Consider the following 21113-nt stretch of genomic DNA (forward strand, 5'->3'; position numbering starts at 1 on the left):
CCGTGTGCTCTAATGGAGTCAGGGCATCAGTTCCGTACGCTCTAATGGAGTACTGGCATCCATTCTGTACGCTCTAATGGAGTCCGGGCATCAGTTCCGTACGCTCTAATGGAGTCCGGGCATCAGTTCCGTACGCTCTAATGGAGTCGGGGCATCAGTTCTGTACACTCTAATGGAGTACTGGCATCAGTTCTGTACGCTCTAATGGAGTCCGGGCATCAGTTCCGTACGCTCTAATGGAGTCAGGGCATCAGTTCCGTACGCTCTAATGGAGTACTGGCATCAGTTCCGTACGCTCTAATGGAGTCCGGGCATCAGTTCCGTACGCTCTAATGGAGTCGGGGCATCAGTTCTGTACGCTCTAATGGAGTCGGGGCATCAGTTCTGTTCGCTTTAATGGAGTCAGGGAATCAGTTCTGTACATTCTAATGGAGTCCGGGCATCAGTTCTGTACGCTCTAATGGAGTCGGGGCATCCATTCCGTACGCTCTAATGGAGTCGGGGCATCAGTTCCGTTCGCTCTAATGGAGTCAGGGCATCAGTTCCGTACGCTCTAATGGAGTACTGGCATCAGTTCCGTATGCTCTAATGGAGTCCGGGCATCAGTTCCGTATGCTCTAATGGAGTACTGGCACCAGTTCCGTACGCTCGAATGGAGTCGGGGCATCAGTTCTGTACACTCTAATGGAGTACTGGCATCAGTTCTGTGCTCTCTAATGGAGTCAAGGCATCAGTTCTGCACGCTCTAATGGTGTCCGGGCATGATTTCCGTGCACTCTAATGGAGTCGGGGCATCAGTTCTGAATGCTCTAATGGAGTCGGGACATCAGTTCTGTACAGTCTAATGGAGTCCGGGTATCAGTTCTGTGCACTCTAATGGAGTCGGGGCATCAGTTCTGTACGCTCTAATGGAGTACTGGCATCAGTTCCGTATGCTCTAATGGAGTACTGGCATCAGTTCCGTATGCTCTAATGGAGTCAAGTCATCAGTTCTGCAGGCTCTAATGGTGTCCGGGCATGATTTCCGTACACTCTAATGGAGTCGGGGCATCAGTTCTGAACGCTCTAATGGAGTCGGGGCATCAGTTCTGAACGCTCTAATGGAGTCGGGGCATCAGTTCCGTACACTCTAATGGAGTCCGGGCATCAGTTCCGTACGCGCTAATAGAGTACTGGCATCTGTTCCGTACGCTCTAATGGAGTCCAGGCATCAGTTCCGTATGCTCTAATGGAGTCCGGGCATCAGTTCCGTACGCTCTAATGGAGTCAGGGCATCAGTTCTGCACACTCTAATGGAGTACTGGCATCAGTTCCGTACGCTCTAATGGAGTCACGGCATCAGTTCTGTACACTCTAATGGAGTACTGGCATCAGTTCCGTACGCTCTAATGGAGTACTGGCATCAGTTCCGTACGCTCTAATAGAGTCAGGGCATCATTTCTGTACGTTCTAATGGAGTCCGGATATCAGTTCTGTACGCTCTAATGGAGTCCGGGCATCAGTTCTGTATGCTCTAATGGAGTCGGGGCATCAGTTCTGTACACTCTAATGGAGTCGGGTATCAGTTCCGTATGCTCTAATGGATTCCGGGCATCAGTTCTGTACGCTCTAATGGAGTCGGGGCATCAGTTCTGTTCGCTCTAATGGAGTCGGGGCATCAGTTCTGTATGCTCTAATGGAGTCGGGGCTTCAGTTCTGTTCGCTCTAATGGAGTCAGAGCATCAGTTCTGTACATTCTAATGGAGTCTGGGCATCAGTTCTGTACGCTCTAATGCAGTCGGGGCATCAGTTCTGTTCGCTCTAATGGAGTCGGGGCATCAGTTCTGTATGCTCTAATGGAGTCGGGGCTTCAGTTCTGTTCGCTCTAATGGAGTCAGAGCATCAGTTCTGTACATTCTAATGGAGTCTGGGCATCAGTTCTGTACGCTCTAATGCAGTCGGGGCATCAGTTCTGTTCGCTCTAATGGAGTCAGGTCATCAGTTCTGTACACTCTAATGGAGTCGGGGCATCAGTTCCGTACGCTCTAATGGAGTCAGGGCATCAGTTCCGTTCGCTCTAATGGAGTCGGTGCATCAGTTCCATACACTCTAATGGAGTTGGGGCATCAGTGCCGTACGCTCTAATGGAGTCGGGGCATCAGTTCCGTTCGCTCTAATGGAGTCAGGGCATCAGTTCAGTACGCTCTAATGGAGTCCGGGCATCAGTTCCGTACACTCTATTGGAGTCAGGGCATCAGTTCCGTACGCTCTAATGGAGTACTGGCATCAGTTCCGTACGCTCTAATGGAGTCAGGGCATCAGTTCCGTACGCTCTAATGGAGTACTGGCATCAGTTCCGTACACTCTAATGGAGTCCGGGCATCAGTTCCGTACGCTCTAATGGAGTCCGGGCATCAGTTCCGTACGCTCTAATGGAGTCGGGGCATCAGTTCTGTACGCTCTAATGGAGTCGGGGCATCAGTTCTGTTCGCTCTAATGGAGTCAGGGCATCAGTTCTGTACATTCTAATGGAGTCCGGGCATCAGTTCTGTACGCTCTAATGGAGTCGGGGCATCAGTTCTGTTCGCTCTAATGGAGTCGGGGCATCAGTTCTGTACGCTCTAATGGAGTCGCGACATCAGTTCCTTACGCTCTAATGGAGTCAGGGCATCAGTTCCGTTCGCTCTAATGGAGTCGGTGCATCAGTACCGTACACTCTAATGGAGTCAGGGCATCAGTTCCGTACGCTCTAATGGAGTCCGGGTATCAGTTCCGTACACTCTATTGGAGTCAGGGCATCAGTTCCGTACGCTCTAATGGAGTACTGGCATCAGTTCCGTACGCTCTAATGGAGTCCAGGCATCAGTTCCGTATGCTCTAATGGAGTACTGGCATCAGTTCTGTACGCTCTAATGGAGTCCGGGCATCAGTTCCGTACGCTCTAATGGAGTCGGGGCATCAGTTCCGTACGCTCTAATGGAGTCCGGGCATCAGTTCCGTACACTCTAATGGACTCGGGACATCAGTTCTGTACACTCTAATGGAGTACTGGCATCAATTCCGTACGCTCTAATGGAGTACTGGCATCAGTTCCGTACGCTCTAATGGAGTCCAGGCATCAGTTCCGTATGCTCTAATGGAGTACTGGCATCAGTTCTGTACGCTCTAATGGAGTCCGGGCATCAGTTCCGTATGCTCTAATGGAGTCGGGGCATCAGTTCCGTACGCTCTAATGGAGTCCGGGCATCAGTTCCGTACACTCTAATGGACTCGGGACATCAGTTCTGTACACTCTAATGGAGTACTGGCATCAATTCCGTACGCTCTAATGGAGTACTGGCATCAATTCCGTACGCTCTAATGGAGTCAAGGCATCACTTCTGCATGCTCTAATGGTGTCCGGGCATGATTTCCGTACACTCTAATGGAGTCGGGGCATCAGTTCTGAATGCTCTAATGGAGTTGGGGCATCAGTTCTGTACGCTCTAATGGAGTCAGGGCATCAGTTCCATACGCTTTAATGGAGTCGGGGCATCAGCTCTGTACGCTCTAATGGAGTACTGGCATCAGTTCCGTACGCTCTAATGGAGTATTGGCATCAGTTCCGTATGCTCTAATGGAGTCAAGTCATCAGTTCTGCACGCTCTAATGGTGTCCGGGAATGATTTCCGTACACTCTAATGGAGTCGGGGCATCAGTTCTGAACGCTCTAATGGAGTTGGGGCATCAGTTCCGTATGCTCTAATGGAGTCAGGGCATCAGTTCCGTACTCTCTAATGGAGTCAGGGCATCAGTTCTGTACACTCTAATGGAGTACTGGCATCAGTTCCGTACGCTCTAATGAAGTCAAGGCATCAGTTCTGTACGCTCTAACGGAGTCAGGGCATCAGTTCCGTACGCTCTAATAGAGTACTGGCATCAGTTCCGTACGCTCTAATGGAGTCCGGGCATCAGTTCCGTACGCTCTAAAAAAGTCAGGGCATCAGTTCCGTACACTCTAATGGAGTCCGGGCATCAGTTCCGTATGGTCTAATGGAGTACTGGCATCAGTCCCTACGCTCTAATGGAGTCAGGGCATCAGTTCCGTACGCTCTAATGGAGTACTGGCATCAGTTCCGTACGCTCTAATGGAGTCAGGGCATCAGTTCTGTACACTCTAATGGAGTCAGGGCATCAGTTCTGTACACTCTAATGGAGTACTGGCATCACTTCGGTACGCTCTAATGGAGTCAGGGCATCAGTTCCGTACGCTGTGATGGAGTCAGGGCATCAGTTCTGTACACTCTAATGGAGTCCGGGTATCAGTTCTGTACGCTTTAATGGAGTCGTGGCATCAGTTCTGTACGCTCTAATGGTGTCAGGGCATCAGTTCTGTATGCTCTAATGGAGTCAGGGCATCAGTTCTGTACACTCTAATGGAGTCCCGGCCTCAGTTCTGAACACTCTAACAGAGTCCGGGCATCCATTCTATTTGCTTTATTTACCATAAAGTACGTAGTTTCTCTGTTTAATCACCATTCATCTAATACACACAAGAAACAGGCAGACCCTGCGCTTCAGTGACACTCGCTGCTCTAAGGTGATACAGATTTAGACATCCTTCCAGGCTCCTTAGTAGCAAGGCCGGTCCCATTAGTTGCTGAGTTGTCTTGCCTTGTGCCAATTGACGTGTCTTTTCCTTTGTCTCAATGGATGTGAAGACTTTTGGGACATTTCTGTGAGACAGGACAAGGCCCTTCTTAAATGAAAGTATTCCTTTGCTAGATTCGCACTGACAGGTCATGTCTCTGTACCCTCCGGTTGAATACCATCAAACGCATCGAGTATTCTCACCTCAATCCCCCGGGCAAGAGAATTTTGAGGTCAAGCTGTCTGAATGTTTAAGTGCTTTGCATAATCAGTGCCTGGTCTCGCCACGAGGTGCCCAGAGATGCAAGTTCATTGCAAAAATCTTCGATGGAAAGAGCTGGGTTGGTATCGACCGTGCGCCCAACGCTGAGGCAGGATGTTGGCCGTTTATATCGGTTCCAGGTAGAGATCTTTTCTGGCCTTGGGAATTGGGGTACGCAGGAAACTGATGGCGCTGTCCTCCCCGGGGAGTGGCCCGGCTCGGTGCCGTGAACACTTGCGCCAGCAGCTAGACCGATATTTCAACACAACGGCACCCGTCGCCGAGACCAGGAGCAGCGTCAGGGCCCCGAAGACGCTCAGCCAGACCAGCTGCTGGTGCGGGACTGGTGGCCCGCGCTCTGCCGCCACCTCATTCACTGCCACTTCCAGCGGCCCAGCCCCCTGCTCCGCACCTTGCCCCCCACCGCCGCCACCTTCTGCAGAACCAGCCTCAGTCTGCTGCCCAGCACTAATGGGCTGCGGGTTGCCGTGGCGTGGTTGGAAGTGAGTCACACTTTTAACATTGTAACCCGTTTCTTGATCATCCCCGATCGGTGCCATCTTGGATGCCAACTCCCGATTCTGATTCTGGATAGAATCGCCGCAGGTTTTGCCAGAGTAGCCTTCAGGACAGACGCAGTTGAAGTCAGTGATGCGGTCGTAGCACCTACCGCCGTTCTGGCAGGGCTCGGCCGCACAGTCATCCTGGTTGACAGTGCAGAAGCGGCCTTCGAAGCCTGGGGGGCACTGGCAAGAGAAGCGGTTGACGGCGTCTTGGCAGGTGGCTCCCTCGGCGCAAGGCCGCATCAGGCAGTCATCCACATCTGTCTCGCACCAAGGGCCCACAAACCCCGCCAGGCAGCGGCACAAGGCGGCGGTGGCAAAACCATTCTCGTCCCAGCACGTCCCGCCATTCTTACAGGGTGACCTGAAACCAAGACAAGAAGGCGGCAATGTTTGTAGAGAGAAGATGATGACACTTACCCCTGCCTCCCAGCCCAAAGCTTGCCACTCTCCCTGGGGCGCTGCTTCCATCGGGGGTGGGGGGCGGGGGGTGGGAACTGCTCCCTGCCTGCTGAGGCCTAGGGTTGGCAACTCTGCTTGGACGTAGTCCTGGAGGTTTCCTCACATGACCTCCCACCTGGTCAAACTGCCTTTCCCCCATCTCCAACATTTCCATGACTAATAAACAAAAGTGTTCAAAGAATTTTTAAAACCACTTATGGATGGCTTAAAGGAGTATAGACTCACAAGGTTCATAAGAACATAAATAAGAGCAGGAGTAAGCCATACAGCCCCTCGAGCCTGCTCTGCCATTCAATAAGATCATGGCTGATCATCGACCTCAACTCCACTTTCCCGCCTGTTCTCCATATCACTTGATTCCCCTAGAGTCCAAAAATCTATATTTCAGCCTTGAATATACTCAAAGACTCAGCATCCACAGCCCTTTGTGGCAGAGAATTCCAAAGATTCACAACCCTTTGAGTGAAGAAACTCCTCCTCATCTCAGTCTTCAATGGCCTACCCCTTATCCTGAGACTATGCCCCCTAGTTCTAGACTCTCCAGCCAGGGGAAACAACCTCTCAGCATCTACCCTGATCTATGAGATCACCTCTCATTCTTCTAAACTCCAGAGAGTATAGGCCCATTCTACACAATCTCTCATCATATGACAGCCCTCTCATCCCAGGAATCAATCTAGTGAGCCTTTGTTGCACCGCCTCCAAGGCAGGTATATAAGGATACCAAAACTGCGCACAGTACTCCAGGTGTGGTCTCACCAAGACCCTGTATAATTGTAGCAAGACTTCCTTACTCTTATACTCTAACCCCCTTGCAATAAAGGCCAACATGCCATTTGCCTTCCTTATTGCTTGCTGTACCTGCATGCTAGCTTTCTGTGTTTCTCGCACGAGGACACCTAAATCTCTCTGAACACCAACATTTGAAAGTTTCTCACCATTTAAAAAAGTCTGTTTTTCTATTCTTCCTACCAAAGTGAGTAACCTCACATTTCCCTACATTATACTCCATCTACCACCTTACTGCCCACTCACTTAGTCTATCTATATCCCTTTGCAGATTCTTTGCATTCTCCTCACAGTTTACTGTCCCACCTAGCTTTGTATCGTCAGCAAATTTGGATACATTACACTCGGTCCCTTCACCTAGGTTATTAATATAGATTGTAAATAGCTGAGGCCCCAACACTGATCCTTGCGGCATCCCACTAGTTACAGCCTCGTTTATCCCTACTCTCTGTTTTCTGTCTGTTAACCAATTCTCTATCCATGCTACTATATTACCCCCAACCCCATGAGCCCTAATCTTGTGTAATAACCTTTTATGTGGCACCTTATCGAATGCCTTTTGGAAATCCAAATACAGGAAACTTTGTGCTATCCGGCACCCACGGGACCGAGCTGCTGCCGTTGCCTAAAAAGTGCCGTACTCTCCAGAGTTAATGTTGAGAGATACGGAGATTCTTATCTCCGTATTTGACAACAAACACTGTTGCTTAGCAACAGCTTCTAAACACTCGGGTGTGGCCCTAAAGCTCTGTAGCTGAAGCTGTTGCTATAGCTACAGACCTTGCACAGCTTGACTGTTCAAACAAAGCAAAAAAAACAAACAAAAAGAATAAAAAACGGCTGCTGATTTTTGCCGGCGGCTCCAGATTGCTGGATAGCTCACCTCCGGATAGCACAAAGTTTCCTGTATACTGCATCCACTGGTTCCCCTTTAACTACCCTGCTAGTTACATCCTCAAAAAACTCTAATAAATTTGTCAGACACGATTTCCTTTTCATAAAACCATGTTGACTCTGCCTAATCATGTTTTGATTTTCTAAGTGCCCCGATATCACTTCCTTAACAATGGATTTCAGCATTTTCTCCGCGACTGATGTCAGGTTAACTAACTGGCCTGTAGTTCCCTGTTTTCTCTCTCCTTTCTTGAATAGCAGTGTTACATTTGCTACCTTCCAATCCGCTGGGACCGTTCTAGAATCTAGGGAATTTTGGAAGATCAAAACCAATGCATCCACTATCTCTTCAGCCACCTCTTTTAGAACCCTAGGATGTAGGGCGTCAGGTCCAGGGGATTTGTTGGCTTTTAGTCCCATTAGTTTCTCAAGTACTTTTTCTCTACTTCTATTAATTACGTTAAGTTCCTCACCCTTATTAGACCCTTGGTTCCCCACTATTTTTGGTATGTTTTTTGTGTTTTCTGCTGTGAAGACAGATACAAAATATTTGTTTCACGTTTCCTTATTCCCTATAATAATTTCTCCTGTCTCAGCCTCTAAGGGACCAACGTTTACTTTTGCTACTCTCTTCCTTTTTACATACTTTTAGAAGCTCACACACTTTTTATATTTCTTGCTAGTTTTCTCTCTTTTTTTCCCTTTTTATCAATTTTTTGGTCATCCTTTGCTGGTTTCTGAAACTCTCCCAATCCTCAGACTTACTATTATTCTTCGCAACATTATAAGCTTCTTCTTTCAATCTAATGTTATCCTTATCTTCTTTAGTTAGCCACAGTTGGATCACTTTTCCTGTGGAGTTTTTGTTTCTCAATGAAATGTATTTTTGTTGAGAATTATGAAATATTTCTTTAAATGCTAGCCACTGCTTATCTACAGTCATACCTTTTAATCTATTTTTCCAATCTACCTTAGCCAACTCGCCCCTCATACCTATGTAATTGGCTTTATTTAAGTTCAATGATATGTTTACTCTTAAAGGAGTTGTAGACTCACAAGGTTTACTGGGTGCTGATGGAAAGATGGGAGAGGACATTTGTGAGGCATTGGTTGTAAACATGAAGGAACAGGTGAGTGGACAAATCAAAGTGGTGCCTATAAAAAGGGGGACTACAGACCGACATCAATCAAAGGGACAATGGCACTGGTTAGTGAAGTATCTGCACACTAATGGCAATAGCTCAATCAGAAGCAGCCAGCGTGGATTAGCAAGGGCAAGATCTTGCCAGACTGTACTGGTGAAGCAGAGGGACCTGTAGAGTCTAGGGGCAAGGTCAGTGCTCTAAAGTGTAACATGTCCCATCCCTCACCTCAGTGAGCACCGCGAGTTTACCTAAACAGCCTGAAGTTTCAATGCAGAAGAAACACGCCATGCAGTGGCTCCCAGAGACACAGTACCAGCTCCCGCCCATGGCAGAACACCCAGTCATAACATCCCCACGGAGGCTGCTACACACAGCTTCTCTCACTCGGTGATTAATCCCGGCACTAAATATCAGCTGGGGCTATCGAACAGCTCTCACAGAGTAGAACACAGGTCTGCACAGATCTGCCGTGATGTTGTCTGGAGTCTAGGAGCTTTCCCACTGGCTGGGCCAGGAATCCAGGGCACACTCACTCGAGGTGTGCTCTCTTGCACCCTCCTTGTGGAGGCTCAAGGTGTCTCAGCCTGGCCTGGCTCCTGTAATAAGCACAAACATCTTAAAGTGAACAAGTGTAGCCTCTCCTTACCGAGCTTTGGCACAGGGTCCCGCCTGCATCTCACAGTTCTTCCCATAGAACCCCTCGGGGCAGGTGCACCAGTAATCACCCTCCCCATCATCAAAACACTGGCCGGCATTCTCACAGGGATTCTGGTGCCTGCACAGATGAACATCTGAGGGGGAAGGATGGGAAATGTTTAACACAGTACAGGACATGACGCCACAAGTTCTCAGTACTCTCCTATCCTCACCCACACCATCTCCCCATACATAGAATCTTACCCCACAGAAGGAGGCCATTCGGCCCAGTGACTGTGCCAGCTCTTTGAAAGAGCTGTCCAGTTAGTCCCACACCCTACCTTTTCCCCCATATCCCTGCTAATTATTTCTCTTCAAGTACATGTCCAATTGCCTTTTGATAGTTGCTATGGAATCTGCTTCCTCCACCCTTTCAGGTAGTGCATTCCAGATCTTAACAACCTTCTGTGTGAAGAAATTTCTCCCCTCGTTCTTTTGCCAATTATTTTAAATTGATGACCTCTAATTACTGATCCACTTGCCAGAGGAAACAGTTTCTCCCTACTTGCTCTATCCAAACTCCTCATCATTTTAAATACCTCTATTAGGTCTCCTGAACCTTCTCTGCTCTAAGGAGAACAATCCCAGTTGCTCCAATCTCTCCACATAACTGAAGCCCCTCATCCCTGGCATTACCCTGGTAAACTGCCTCTGCACCCTCTCCAAGGCCTTGACATCCTTCCTAAAGTGTGGTGCCCAGCATTGTACACAGTACCCCAGCTGAGGCCTAACCAGTGATTTGTAAAGGTTTTGCATCATGTCCTTGATTTTGTATTCAATGCCCCTATTTACAAAGCCAAGTATCCCATAGGTGTTCTTATCAACTTGCCCTGACACCTTCAAAGATTTGTTAATATGCACCCTTAGATTTCTCTGTCAATGTTCCCCCTAATTTTTTTTGGGTGGACGGCCCCTTTAAGGGGCTGCGTGGCCTATTCAAAGTTTCACGCATGTGCGAAATTTAACATTGAAAAAGCTGGTCCCGGGCTGCGCAGCTTAGAGGGAATGTTGCTCTCTGTCCTCAAAATAGTACCATTTAGATTATTCATCATCCATTCACCACTAATCGGACTACTATCTGTTAAATCCGTGAATCTTGATGTATGGTGTCCTTCAAGAAATAGACAGAGACTGCAGAGGAACAATCAACAGGTGTTTACTGGATGAGGGTTACTCTAAAACTAACAGTACAGATCCCTACTCAGGGTTTATATACAGGTGTGGTCACTGCCGGTACTACAGTATACAGGAGCTGTAAAAAGTAGTTCTCCCCTTAAAGGTACATACACTGCACTATCCCTTAGCCAATTATGTCCCCAAGTTACCACCGTCCCCTTGATTCCATGTGCTTCTATTTTCTGAATAAATCTGTTATGTGGTACTTTATCAAATGCCTTTTGAAAGTCCATATCTATAATATCTACTGCTCTACCTTCATCAATGCCCTCTGTTACTTCATCAGTTCTGTTGAAAGGTCATCGACTTGAAATGTTAACTCTGTTTCTCTCTCCACAGATGCTGCCTAACCTGCTGAGTATTTCCAGCATTTTCTGTTTTTGTTTCAATCAGGTTAGTCAGACACGTTTTGCCTTTATCAAATCCGTGCTGGCTGTCCCTTATTAACCCATGTTTCTCCAAGTGAGAATTAATTTTGTCCTTGACAATGGTCTCCAGTAGCTTTCCCACCACTGACGTTAGACTGATCGGCCTGCAGTTACCAGGTTTATCCCTCTCTTTTTTGAATGGGGTGTAACATTTGCAATGCTCTGGCACCATTCCCATATCCAAGGAGGATTGAAAGATTGAGGTCAGAGCTTCTGCTATCTCCTTATTTAAGGAGGGATATACTTGCATTGGAGACAGTTCAGAGAAGGTTCACGAGGTTAATTCCTGAGATGAAGGGGTTGTCTTATGAAAAAAGGTTGAGCAGGTTGGGTCTATACTCATTCGAGTTTAGAAGAATGAGAGGTGATCTCATTGAAACATATTAAGAAACTGAGGGGGCTTGACAAGGTAGATGTAGAGAGTGAGGAAATCTACATGATATAAGGGGTTAATTTCAAGTGCTTGCTGGGTAAAAGTTTTCAGACTTGACACTGGGCAAGTGTCGATGTGTAACTAGAGCTATTGTAAGTACTCGGACTGCAGCCAGGAACAGATGTCTACCCACCTAATGAGAATGTAGAAGTGGAATAATGAGTTTCTTTGATGTACCAATGACCTGATAACTTGTGACCGAAAGCAAAGCTTGCCTCCCTTATATATGATTAAAGAGGACCTCCGGTTACACGATTCATGCCCTGTTATAGATTAACGGTTGACTTATGTGTCCAGGATCCTTCTGTCAATATGTTATTTCTACCTGATGATTAATCTAAAATGTATCCCGATAGAGGAACAAAGGGATTTCAATCAAACTTGTTTGTTACACTGTATAAATATAGAACGTTTACACTGTATCATTGGAATAGTAGCCTCACCCCTTGAGTGGAGGTACTGATTCCCCTTGCAAGAGAAGTTAAATAAAAGGCCTGTCCGTCTGACGAATCCAAGTGTGTATTGAGTCATTACCCAGAGCTAAGAAGTAAGGCACTTCTACAATTTGGAGGTTCCACCGAGATGGCTTGCTGTACCAATTGGTGAGTTAACAGACGCCGAGTACGTTGCTCGGTTGGGAAAATCCCATCGGCCGAAGGTGGTGTTTTGCCACATTTTTGGGACTTTCCCTGCCATAAGCATAGCTGCGCACAGTCTGTTTATTCCATTGGACAGCACTGCCATCGGGTAATTGACTCACAAGGTTCGGGGGTTAAACTGCCGTTGTGACTGCTTCCCTTTCAGAAACGGAACAGAGGACCAGCCATGAGGCGCTGACGCCCCGCGAACAGGATCGTGCAGAAAAGGACTGTAGGAAGCGCTGAAATAAAGGTACCAGAGAGAGAAGGTTAAGTCAGGAATTTGATTAACTAAGGAGCTAGCGATTTATTGGAAATTGAACTAGCAAGGTTCCAGCTTGCTGAGAGAGAAGGTTAAGTCAGGAATTTGATTAACTAAGGAGCTAGCGATTTACTGGAAATTGAACTAGCAAGGTTCCAGCTTGAAGTTAGCTGGGACAAATTGAAGGCCCTTTTTGCTAAAGATTTGGCTAAAGGGAGTAGGGTAGAAGGAGAGAAGAGCTTGAAGTTAGCTGGGACAAATTGAAGGCCCTTTTTGCTAAAGATTTGGCTAAAGGGAATAGGGTAAAAAAAAGAGAGAAGAGTGGGCGGTTGTCTGAAACACAGTGTCAATGTTTAATGTTTATGAGAGTGAGTATTTAACTACTTGTTATTATCAATCAACTTTGCAGCTTTGTCCAGTAAGGCTGCATAGGTTGGGGATTTAGTAACACTTTGGTTGTTGTTTAACAAGTGTATTGTTTATTGTTTATTGTTATATGTATTAATGTTTAGTCATGTCTGATCTGTAGGGGCGTCCCACGCAGATCATAGAGTGTTACGGAATTGTTGTATGTTTTAACTAAAATATTTAAGCTGAAAAAAAAAACTGCAGAAGGGGTTGGAAAAGACCCAAGCCGGGGAAGTGAGTCCCGCGGCGGAATGTATGGTTGAGAAAATAGTGATGTCTTTTACATGATCCACTAAGCTATTGTGGATTCAGTATTTTCCCCAGTTAGAAATACCTTCCACGAGGGTTGAGAACCCTCGAGTTTTATATGTATGTATAGTTTATTAATCTGATCTGTAGGGGCGTACAACGCAGATCATGGATTGTCACGGGAGTTTAGATTGTTTTAAGTGAACCATTTAAACTGCTAAAATGAGTGCTAGCGCCAGTAAGCCACCCGAGAAAGGCACGCCAGCAGCCTTTATGTTAAAGAACTGGTCAATCATCCATTGATCACCTACCAAATTGGTCCAAATGGACTGTAAATCAGACTAGACCCTTTCCCTCAGATAGTCATTTAACATAGAAAGAATTACTTGCCTCGAGAAATGTTTAACGGACGAGAGAGAAATAGAGAACAGCCAGATAAAAAGACTGCCTCTATGTTTGTTGAGTCAGAAAAAAAAATTACCCCGAAGAAACACCTTTCTCCTCTATTATGGTAGGATAACAAGGTAACTATAGAAGGATGAATAGAGGGGAATATAGAGGAAGACGTGGTAGAGTAAGAGGGTATGGACGATCTGGTAATTGTTACAATTGCGGACAACCCGGACATTGGGCAAACCAATGCCCTGTGAAAAATCGTCAGAACAAAACCTCCAATAATGGACCTCCGTTAGAGAATAAAGGTCCTAATTTCACTGTCCATAACCCTTTTTCGGACCAGTCAGGAGGTTACCCTACAAACGGACAGGGATTTAGGAGAAATAGAGATCAGAATTACTGACTGACACCAGCAGCCCCAAGCGCCACAGACCACCAAATGCCCGTTGTTTCTTTAAATTCATGCAGCGAACCTGAAATTAAAATGCAAATAGCTGGGAGACCTATGTCATTTTAGTAGATACAGGAGCAACCTTTTCAGTGTTAGGGAAAGGATATTCTGAAGGAATGCCTATTAATGGGAAAAAGACCCCGATAGCTGGATTGGCTGGAATACTACAACGCTTGAATCAATCGACTCCCCTCACAGTAAAAGTAGAAGAATTTGAGGAAGAACACTCCTTTCTGTTATCAGGAGATGTCTCTATGAATTTATGTGGAAGAGACTTGCTGTGCAAAATTAATGCTACAATTATTTGCTCCCCATCAGGAGTAACGGTAGAAATCCAAGTAGATAAGGCATATGCGTACCCAGTAACAGAAATAAAACACCCTGTTCTTTACGCATGGGAAATTGCCGACCCAAGTTTGAGTCCCAAACTTGTCAGTCTGTTAGGAGCGTGGGGATTCGTTACAAGCTCCATAAAACAACACCAGGAATCCCTGAAACTAGGGAAATGGCATTCAAAATTGCACTGCACGGCCTGCTATGACAAAACAGGACAAGATTATCAGCCGTTTTTAAATTTAAAATACCTCCTAACTATTAGACTGCACAGCCCTATAAAGTTACAATTAATCCAGCTGCACCATTACCCAAAAGGTCACAGTATCCATTGTCAGAGAAAGCAGAAAAAGGAATTGAGCCAGTGATGGAATCATTGTTAAAACAGGGAGTTAACGCCGGATAGAATAAAGGTCGTTTGCAACACATCGTTGCCAAAAACTAAAAGAGAAATGAAGCATTTTCTAGGAATGACTGGCTATTGTAGACAATGGATATTGAACTATTCAGAAATAACCAGACATGAGCATGACAAATTTGGAAAATTCGCGGTTACCTGACTTCCTCGGGAACCCAGATTAAAAATGCACAAGAAGTGCAAAATCTTTTACTAGCTATTCAGAGACGTAAACAGATTGCAATTATTAAGTGCCAAGCGCACATGGGGCATTTGGACAAGGTTGCGCTTGGAAACGCTGCTGCAGATAGCGCTGCTAAGTCAGTAGCTATATCAAGTACTGAACGACAAGTTTCAGCCTTCCCTGTTAGGGAAAAGCCAGAGATACCGCAGCCCCCGTCCTTAGATGATGTGCTGACCCATCAAGATAGGGCCAGTTCTGATGAAGTAAAGGAATGGGTTGTTAATCATTGTTTTAAAAAACACTGACGGCTTATGGGTTCATCATGACGGCCGCATGGTGGCACCCAAATCATTACTATCACCAATTGCCCGATGTGTTCATAAATTCACCCATGCGGGCAAAAGGGGGATGGCGGACTATATCCTCAAGACCTGGTATGCACCAGGAATCTCAAAGTTGGCAAAACAAATATGTGAAAATTGTACTATCTGCCAGACCATAAATGCAGGGAAAATAAAGAAGGTACAGCCCGCATCCCACCCAAACCCCATGGGCCCTTTTGTACACTTACAAATGGATTTTATTGAATTACCTGTATGTATGAGCTTTAAATATATATTAGTTATTATTGATATGTTTTCAAGATGGATTGAAGCGTTTCCTTGTAGAAAGAATGACGCTACTACTGTTGCTAAATGTTTATTGAAGGACATTGTACCTCGCTTTGGGATACCAGCAAAACTGTCAAGTGACAATGGGTCCCATTTTACGGGAACAGTGATTAAGGAACTATGCAAAGCTTTACAGATTAACCAGCACCTTCATTGTAGTTATCATCCACAGTCGGCTGGACTAGTGGAAAGATATAACGGGATGCTGAAAAACAAGCTTGCAAAACTGTGTAAAGAAACTGGACTTAAATGGGTTGATTTGTTACCCATAGCTTTAATGACAATGCGGTCTGCTACCAACAGAATTACAGGATTGTCGCCTCACGAGATCGTCATGGGAAGACCACAAAGATTGCCTTTTTCGGCACCTTTAACAGCTAAACAAATGGACATTCATAAAATGGAGGAAGATATGTTGAGTTATTGCATTGCACTAACCAAATGCATTTCTAGTTTCCATCAACAGGTGAAGGAAGCCCAGGTCGATCCCGCTGAAGGAAAGTGCCATACTTTCGAGCCAGGAGATAACGTTTACATAAAAATCTTCAAACGAAAGAATGGCCTTCAACCCAGATTTGAGGGACCCTTCCAAGTACTCCTGACCACAAACACCGCTGTAAAAGTAAAGGAGCGACCAACATGGATACACGCGTCCCATTGTAAGAAGGCATCAGTTGAAGACAATACACTACCAAGATGAACTGGATTTGGACTCTGATGAGATTGTTCCTTTTGTTAACGATAATTGAAACTGCCATATGGATTTACCCAGACCCTCTGAAAGGCAAACCATGTATAGAAGAATGTGTATTTTTAACCAAAAATCTCTTTTATATTATATGCTATAACGAGACTATGAAGGTTCAGCTTCAGGATCACACTATGCAGGTACCCCCGTATCAACCCCTGAGTCTTAGGATTAGGCAGAATAAGATAGTAGAAGAAGATAGTGGACAGAAGCTTGATAAGCTATGGGTCACATGCCGTGATACTGTATTACCAAGTGACAAAACTGCGAACGGAGGGGTTATCTGCAATGGTAATTCAAGGGGAGGACTGGCCCTGACAGCTAAGTCAATGTTTTGTGATAATCCTTTTCATAACTATCATCAAGTTATCTGTACGCTAAAAGACAGAACCTTGCCAAATGCTGGATATGCAGCCACATCCCTGTGCATGCAGAGGGTGGAATACCTCTAAGGCCCATTCCCTTCGAAATAAAAGAGATGGTAGGGTGGTTATTACAGTCTAATACCACCTGGAATAAGGAGGCAGCCAGTACATTTCAGACCCAAAATAGTTTAAACCCAGATCAGTTGGAAAATGAATAGAAAGATGCAGGATACAACCTTATAAAATTTGAAGGGTGGTTTCATCCCCAATATGATAATCGAAGGAATCCAGAGAGTCTATTAGTGCATACCCCTGGTTACCACAAAATTGGACTGGGTCATGTTATTTGGGATATGTAGTGCCTTATATACATCACATTTTATCTTTGGATAGCCACCCTGGGACACGAGCAAAACGAGCCATTACAGAAATTGAAAGGTTCTTTGCTATAGCATTTCCCTGGTATGGAACAGGGAAGTTAACAAGAGAATCTATAAACATGGCAGCAGTGTTGGAACAAATAGCCAATGATACTGCAGATGCTCTTAGTGATGTAAACGCAGAAATGGTGGCTTTGCGCACTGTTGCCTTACAAAACCGCATGGCTCTGGACTATTTGTTGGCAAAAGAAGGGGGCACATGTGCAATCATAAAAACCGAATGTTGCACCTATATCCCAGATAGCTCAGAAAATATCACCAACCTGGTAAACCACATAAAGGAGGCTGTAGAGAAACTACGTCAACCTGAACCATGGTCCATGTGGGATTGGATTTCAGGATGGGGAGGAGCACTAGGAAAGCAAATTTTGGAAACCTTAATCGCAATTGTGATGATAATAATTTTAATTAGTTTATTGATTGGTTGTTTAAAATTGTGTACAAAAGTCCTTTCCTTATTAACGTCAACTCCTCCAGTACCAATGATGTCTGAATATGAGGATATTAAGGGTGAGACCTTTGATGTAGAGTTTCTTAAACTTAGCGAAATAGATTGTCCTTAGAAAGGACAAAAGGGGGGAATGAGGAAATCTACATGATATAAGGGGTTAATTTCAAGTGCTTGCTGGGTAAAAGTTTTCAGACTTGACACTGGGCAAGTGTCGATGTGTAACTAGAGCTATTGTAAGTACTCGGACTGCAGCCAGGAACAGATGTCTACCCACCTAATGAGAATGTAGAAGTGGAATAATGAGTTTCTTTGATGTACCAATGACCTGATAACTTGTGACCGAAAGCAAAGCTTGCCTCCCTTATATATGATTAAAGAGGACCTCCGGTTACACGATTCATGCCCTGTTATAGATTAACGGTTGACTTATGTGTCCAGGATCCTTCTGTCAATATGTTATTTCTACCTGATGATTAATCTAAAATGTATCCCGATAGAGGAACAAAGGGATTTCAATCAAACTTGTTTGTTACACTGTATAAATATAGAACGTTTACACTGTATCATTGGAATAGTAGCCTCACCCCTTGAGTGGAGGTACTGATTCCCCTTGCAAGAGAAGTTAAATAAAAGGCCTGTCCGTCTGACGAATCCAAGTGTGTATTGAGTCATTACCCAGAGCTAAGAAGTAAGGCACTTCTACAAGAGGATGCTTCCCCTCGTGGGGGAATCTAGAACTGGGGGCATAGTTTCAGAATAAGGGGTCGCCCATTTAAATCGGAAATGAGGAGGAATTTCTTCTCTCAGAGGGTTGTGAATCTTTGGAATGCTCTACCCCAGAGAGCTGTGGAGGCTGGGTCATTGAATATATTTAAGGTGGAGATAGACAGATTTTTGAACAATAAGGGAGTCAAGGGTTATGGGGAGCGGGCAGGGAAATGGAGTTGAGGCCAAGACCAGATCAGCCATGAGCTTATCGAATGGCGGAGCAGGCTCGAGGGGACAAATGGCCTACTCCTGCTACTATTTCTTATGTACTTTAAACAGCGCGGGAGCGGAGAGCCAGAGCGGCAGAGAATTTTAAACAGAGCGGGAGCTGACAGACAGAGCGGCAGAGTACTTTAAACAGCAGGAGCGGAGAGCCAGAGCGGCAGCGTATAAAAAGAGCGGGAGCTGAGAGCCAGAGTACTTTAATCAGTGCGGGAGCGGAGAGCCAGAGTGGCGGAGCACTTTAATCAGTGCGGGAGCGGAGAGCCAGAGCGGCGGAGCACTTTCATCAGTGCGGGAACGGAGAGCCAGAGCGGCGGAGCACTTTCATCAGTGCGGGAACGGAGAGCCAGAGCGGCGGAGCACTTTCAACAGCGCGGGAGCGGAGAGCCAGAGCGGCGGAGCACTTTCAACAGCGCGGGAGCGGAGAGCCAGAGCGGCGGAGCACTTTCAACAGCGCGGGAGCGGAGAGCCAGAGCGGCGGAGCACTTTCAACAGCGCGGGAGCGGAGAGCCAAAGCGGCGGAGCACTTTCAACAGCGCGGGAGCGGAGAGCCAGAGCGGCGGAGCACTTTCAACAGCGCGGGAGCAGAGAGCCAGAGCGGCGGAGCACTTTAATCAGCGCGGGAGCGGAGAGCCAGAGCGGCGGAGCACTTTCAACAGCGCGGGAGCGGAGAGCCAGAGCGGCGGAGCACTTTCAACAGCGCGGGAGCGGAGAGCCAGAGCGGCGGAGCACTTTCAACAGCGCGGGAGCGGAGAGCCAGAGCGGCGGAGCACTTTCAACAGCGCGGGAGCGGAGAGCCAGAGCGGCGGAGCACTTTCAACAGCGCGGGAGCAGAGAGCCAGAGCGGCGGAGCACTTTAATCAGCGCGGGAGCGGAGAGCCAGAGCGGCGGAGCACTTTCAACAGCGCGGGAGCGGAGAGCCAGAGCGGCAGAGCACTTTAATCAGCGCGGGAGCGGAGAGCCAGAGCGGCAGAGCACTTTCAACAGCGCGGGAGCGGAGAGCCAGAGCGGCAGAGCACTTTAATCAGCGCGGGAGCGGAGAGCCAGAGCGGCGGAGCACTTTAATCAGCGCGGGAGCGGAGAGCCAGAGCGGCGGAGCACTTTAATCAGCGCGGGAGCGGAGAGCCAGAGCGGCGGAGCACTTTCAACAGCGCGGGAGCGGAGAGCCAGAGCGGCAGAGCACTTTCAACAGCGCGGGAGCGGAGAGCCAGAGCGGCAGAGCACTTTAATCAGCGCGGGAGCGGAGAGCCAGAGCGGCAGAGCACTTTAATCAGCGCGGGAGCGGAGAGCCAGAGCGGCAGAGCACTTTAATCAGCGCGGGAGCGGAGAGCCAGAGCGGCGGAGCACTTTCAACAGCGTGGGAGCGGAGAGCCAGAGCGGCAGAGTACTTTAAAAAGAGCGCGAGTTGAGAGCCAGCGCGGCAGAGTACTTTAAGTCTGGTAAATAGAGGCATGGCAGGGCAGCTCAGTCCCGTGATTTGCACATCCTGTGCCATGTGGGATATCCTGGATGCTTGTTGCGGCCTGGACGACCGCATGTGCAGGAAGAGTCGCCAACTGCAGCAACTCGAGCTCCGGGTTTCTGAGCTTGAGCGGCAGCTGTAGTCACTACAGTGCTTCCGCGTGGCTGAGAAATACTTGGAAAGCACGTTTCTAGAAGTGGTCACCCTGCAGCCTCAATGTGCAGGCAGAAAGGGAATGGGTGACCGCCAGACAGAGAAGGAGGACCAGGAAGGTAGGGCAGGAATCCCCAGAGTGCATCTCGCTCGCTAGCTGGTTCACAGTTCTGGAAACATTGGGGGTGACGGCTCCTCTGGGGAGAGCAGTCAGAGCCCTACCCCGTATCCTGAGACTGTGACCCCTCATTCTAGAACCCCCAGCCAGGGGAAACATCCTCCCTGCATCCAGTCTGTCTAGCCTTGTCAGAATTTTATACATTTCAATGAGATCCCCTCTCATTCTTCTAAACTCTAGCGAATACAGGCCTAGTCGACCCAATCTCTCCACATACGACAGTCCTGCCATCCCAGGAATCAGTCTGGTGAACCTTCGCTGCACTCCCTCTATGGCAAGTATATCCTTTCTTAGGTAAGGAGACCAAAACTGCACACAGTACTCCAGGTGTGGTCTCACCAAGGCCCTGTATAACTGTAGTAAGACATCCTTGCTCCTGTACTCAAATCCTCTTGCAATGAAGGCCAACATACCATTTGCCTTCCTAACTGCTTGCTGCACCTGCATGTTTTCTTTCAGTGACTGGTGTTCAAGGACACCCAGGTCCCTTTATACATCAGCATTTCCCAATCTAGCACCACTTAAATAATACTCTACTTTTCTGTTTTTCCCACCGAAGTGGATAACTTCACATTTATCCACGTTATACTGCATCTGCCATGTATTTGCCCACTCACTGAACTTATCTAAATTGCCTTGAAGCCTCTTTGCTTCCTCCTCACAACTCTCAATCCCATCTAGTTCCATGTCGTCAGCAAACTTGGAAATATTACATTTGGTTCCCTCATCCAAATCATTGATATATATTGTGAATAGCTGGGGCCCAAGCACTGATCCCTGCGGTACCCCACTAGTCACCGCCTGCCACCCCAAAAAAGACTCTATTTCCTGTCTGTTAACCAATTTTCAATCCATGCCAGTATATTACCCCCAATTCCATG

General features: G+C 47.0%; 1 protein-coding gene across 1 annotated transcript in view; it reads right to left on the reverse strand.

The window, feature by feature from the left end:
• Positions 1 to 21113, reverse strand: part of dlk2 (delta-like 2 homolog (Drosophila)) — an 82474-nt gene that overhangs the window by 10654 nt on the left and 50707 nt on the right. The window contains exons 4-5 of the mRNA XM_085998070.1: positions 9370 to 9514; positions 4464 to 5797 (exon numbers count right to left, since the gene is read on the reverse strand). Coding sequence (XP_085854196.1) covers positions 4996 to 5797; positions 9370 to 9514 — 947 coding nt within the window. The 3' untranslated portion in view covers positions 4464 to 4995. The remainder of the gene's footprint in view (positions 1 to 4463; positions 5798 to 9369; positions 9515 to 21113) is intronic.

This window comes from Somniosus microcephalus, chromosome 9 (genome assembly GCF_052327205.1).
Source record: "Somniosus microcephalus isolate GS21.2 chromosome 9, FLI_Smic_1.0, whole genome shotgun sequence".
Taxonomy (NCBI): domain Eukaryota; kingdom Metazoa; phylum Chordata; class Chondrichthyes; order Squaliformes; family Somniosidae; genus Somniosus; species Somniosus microcephalus.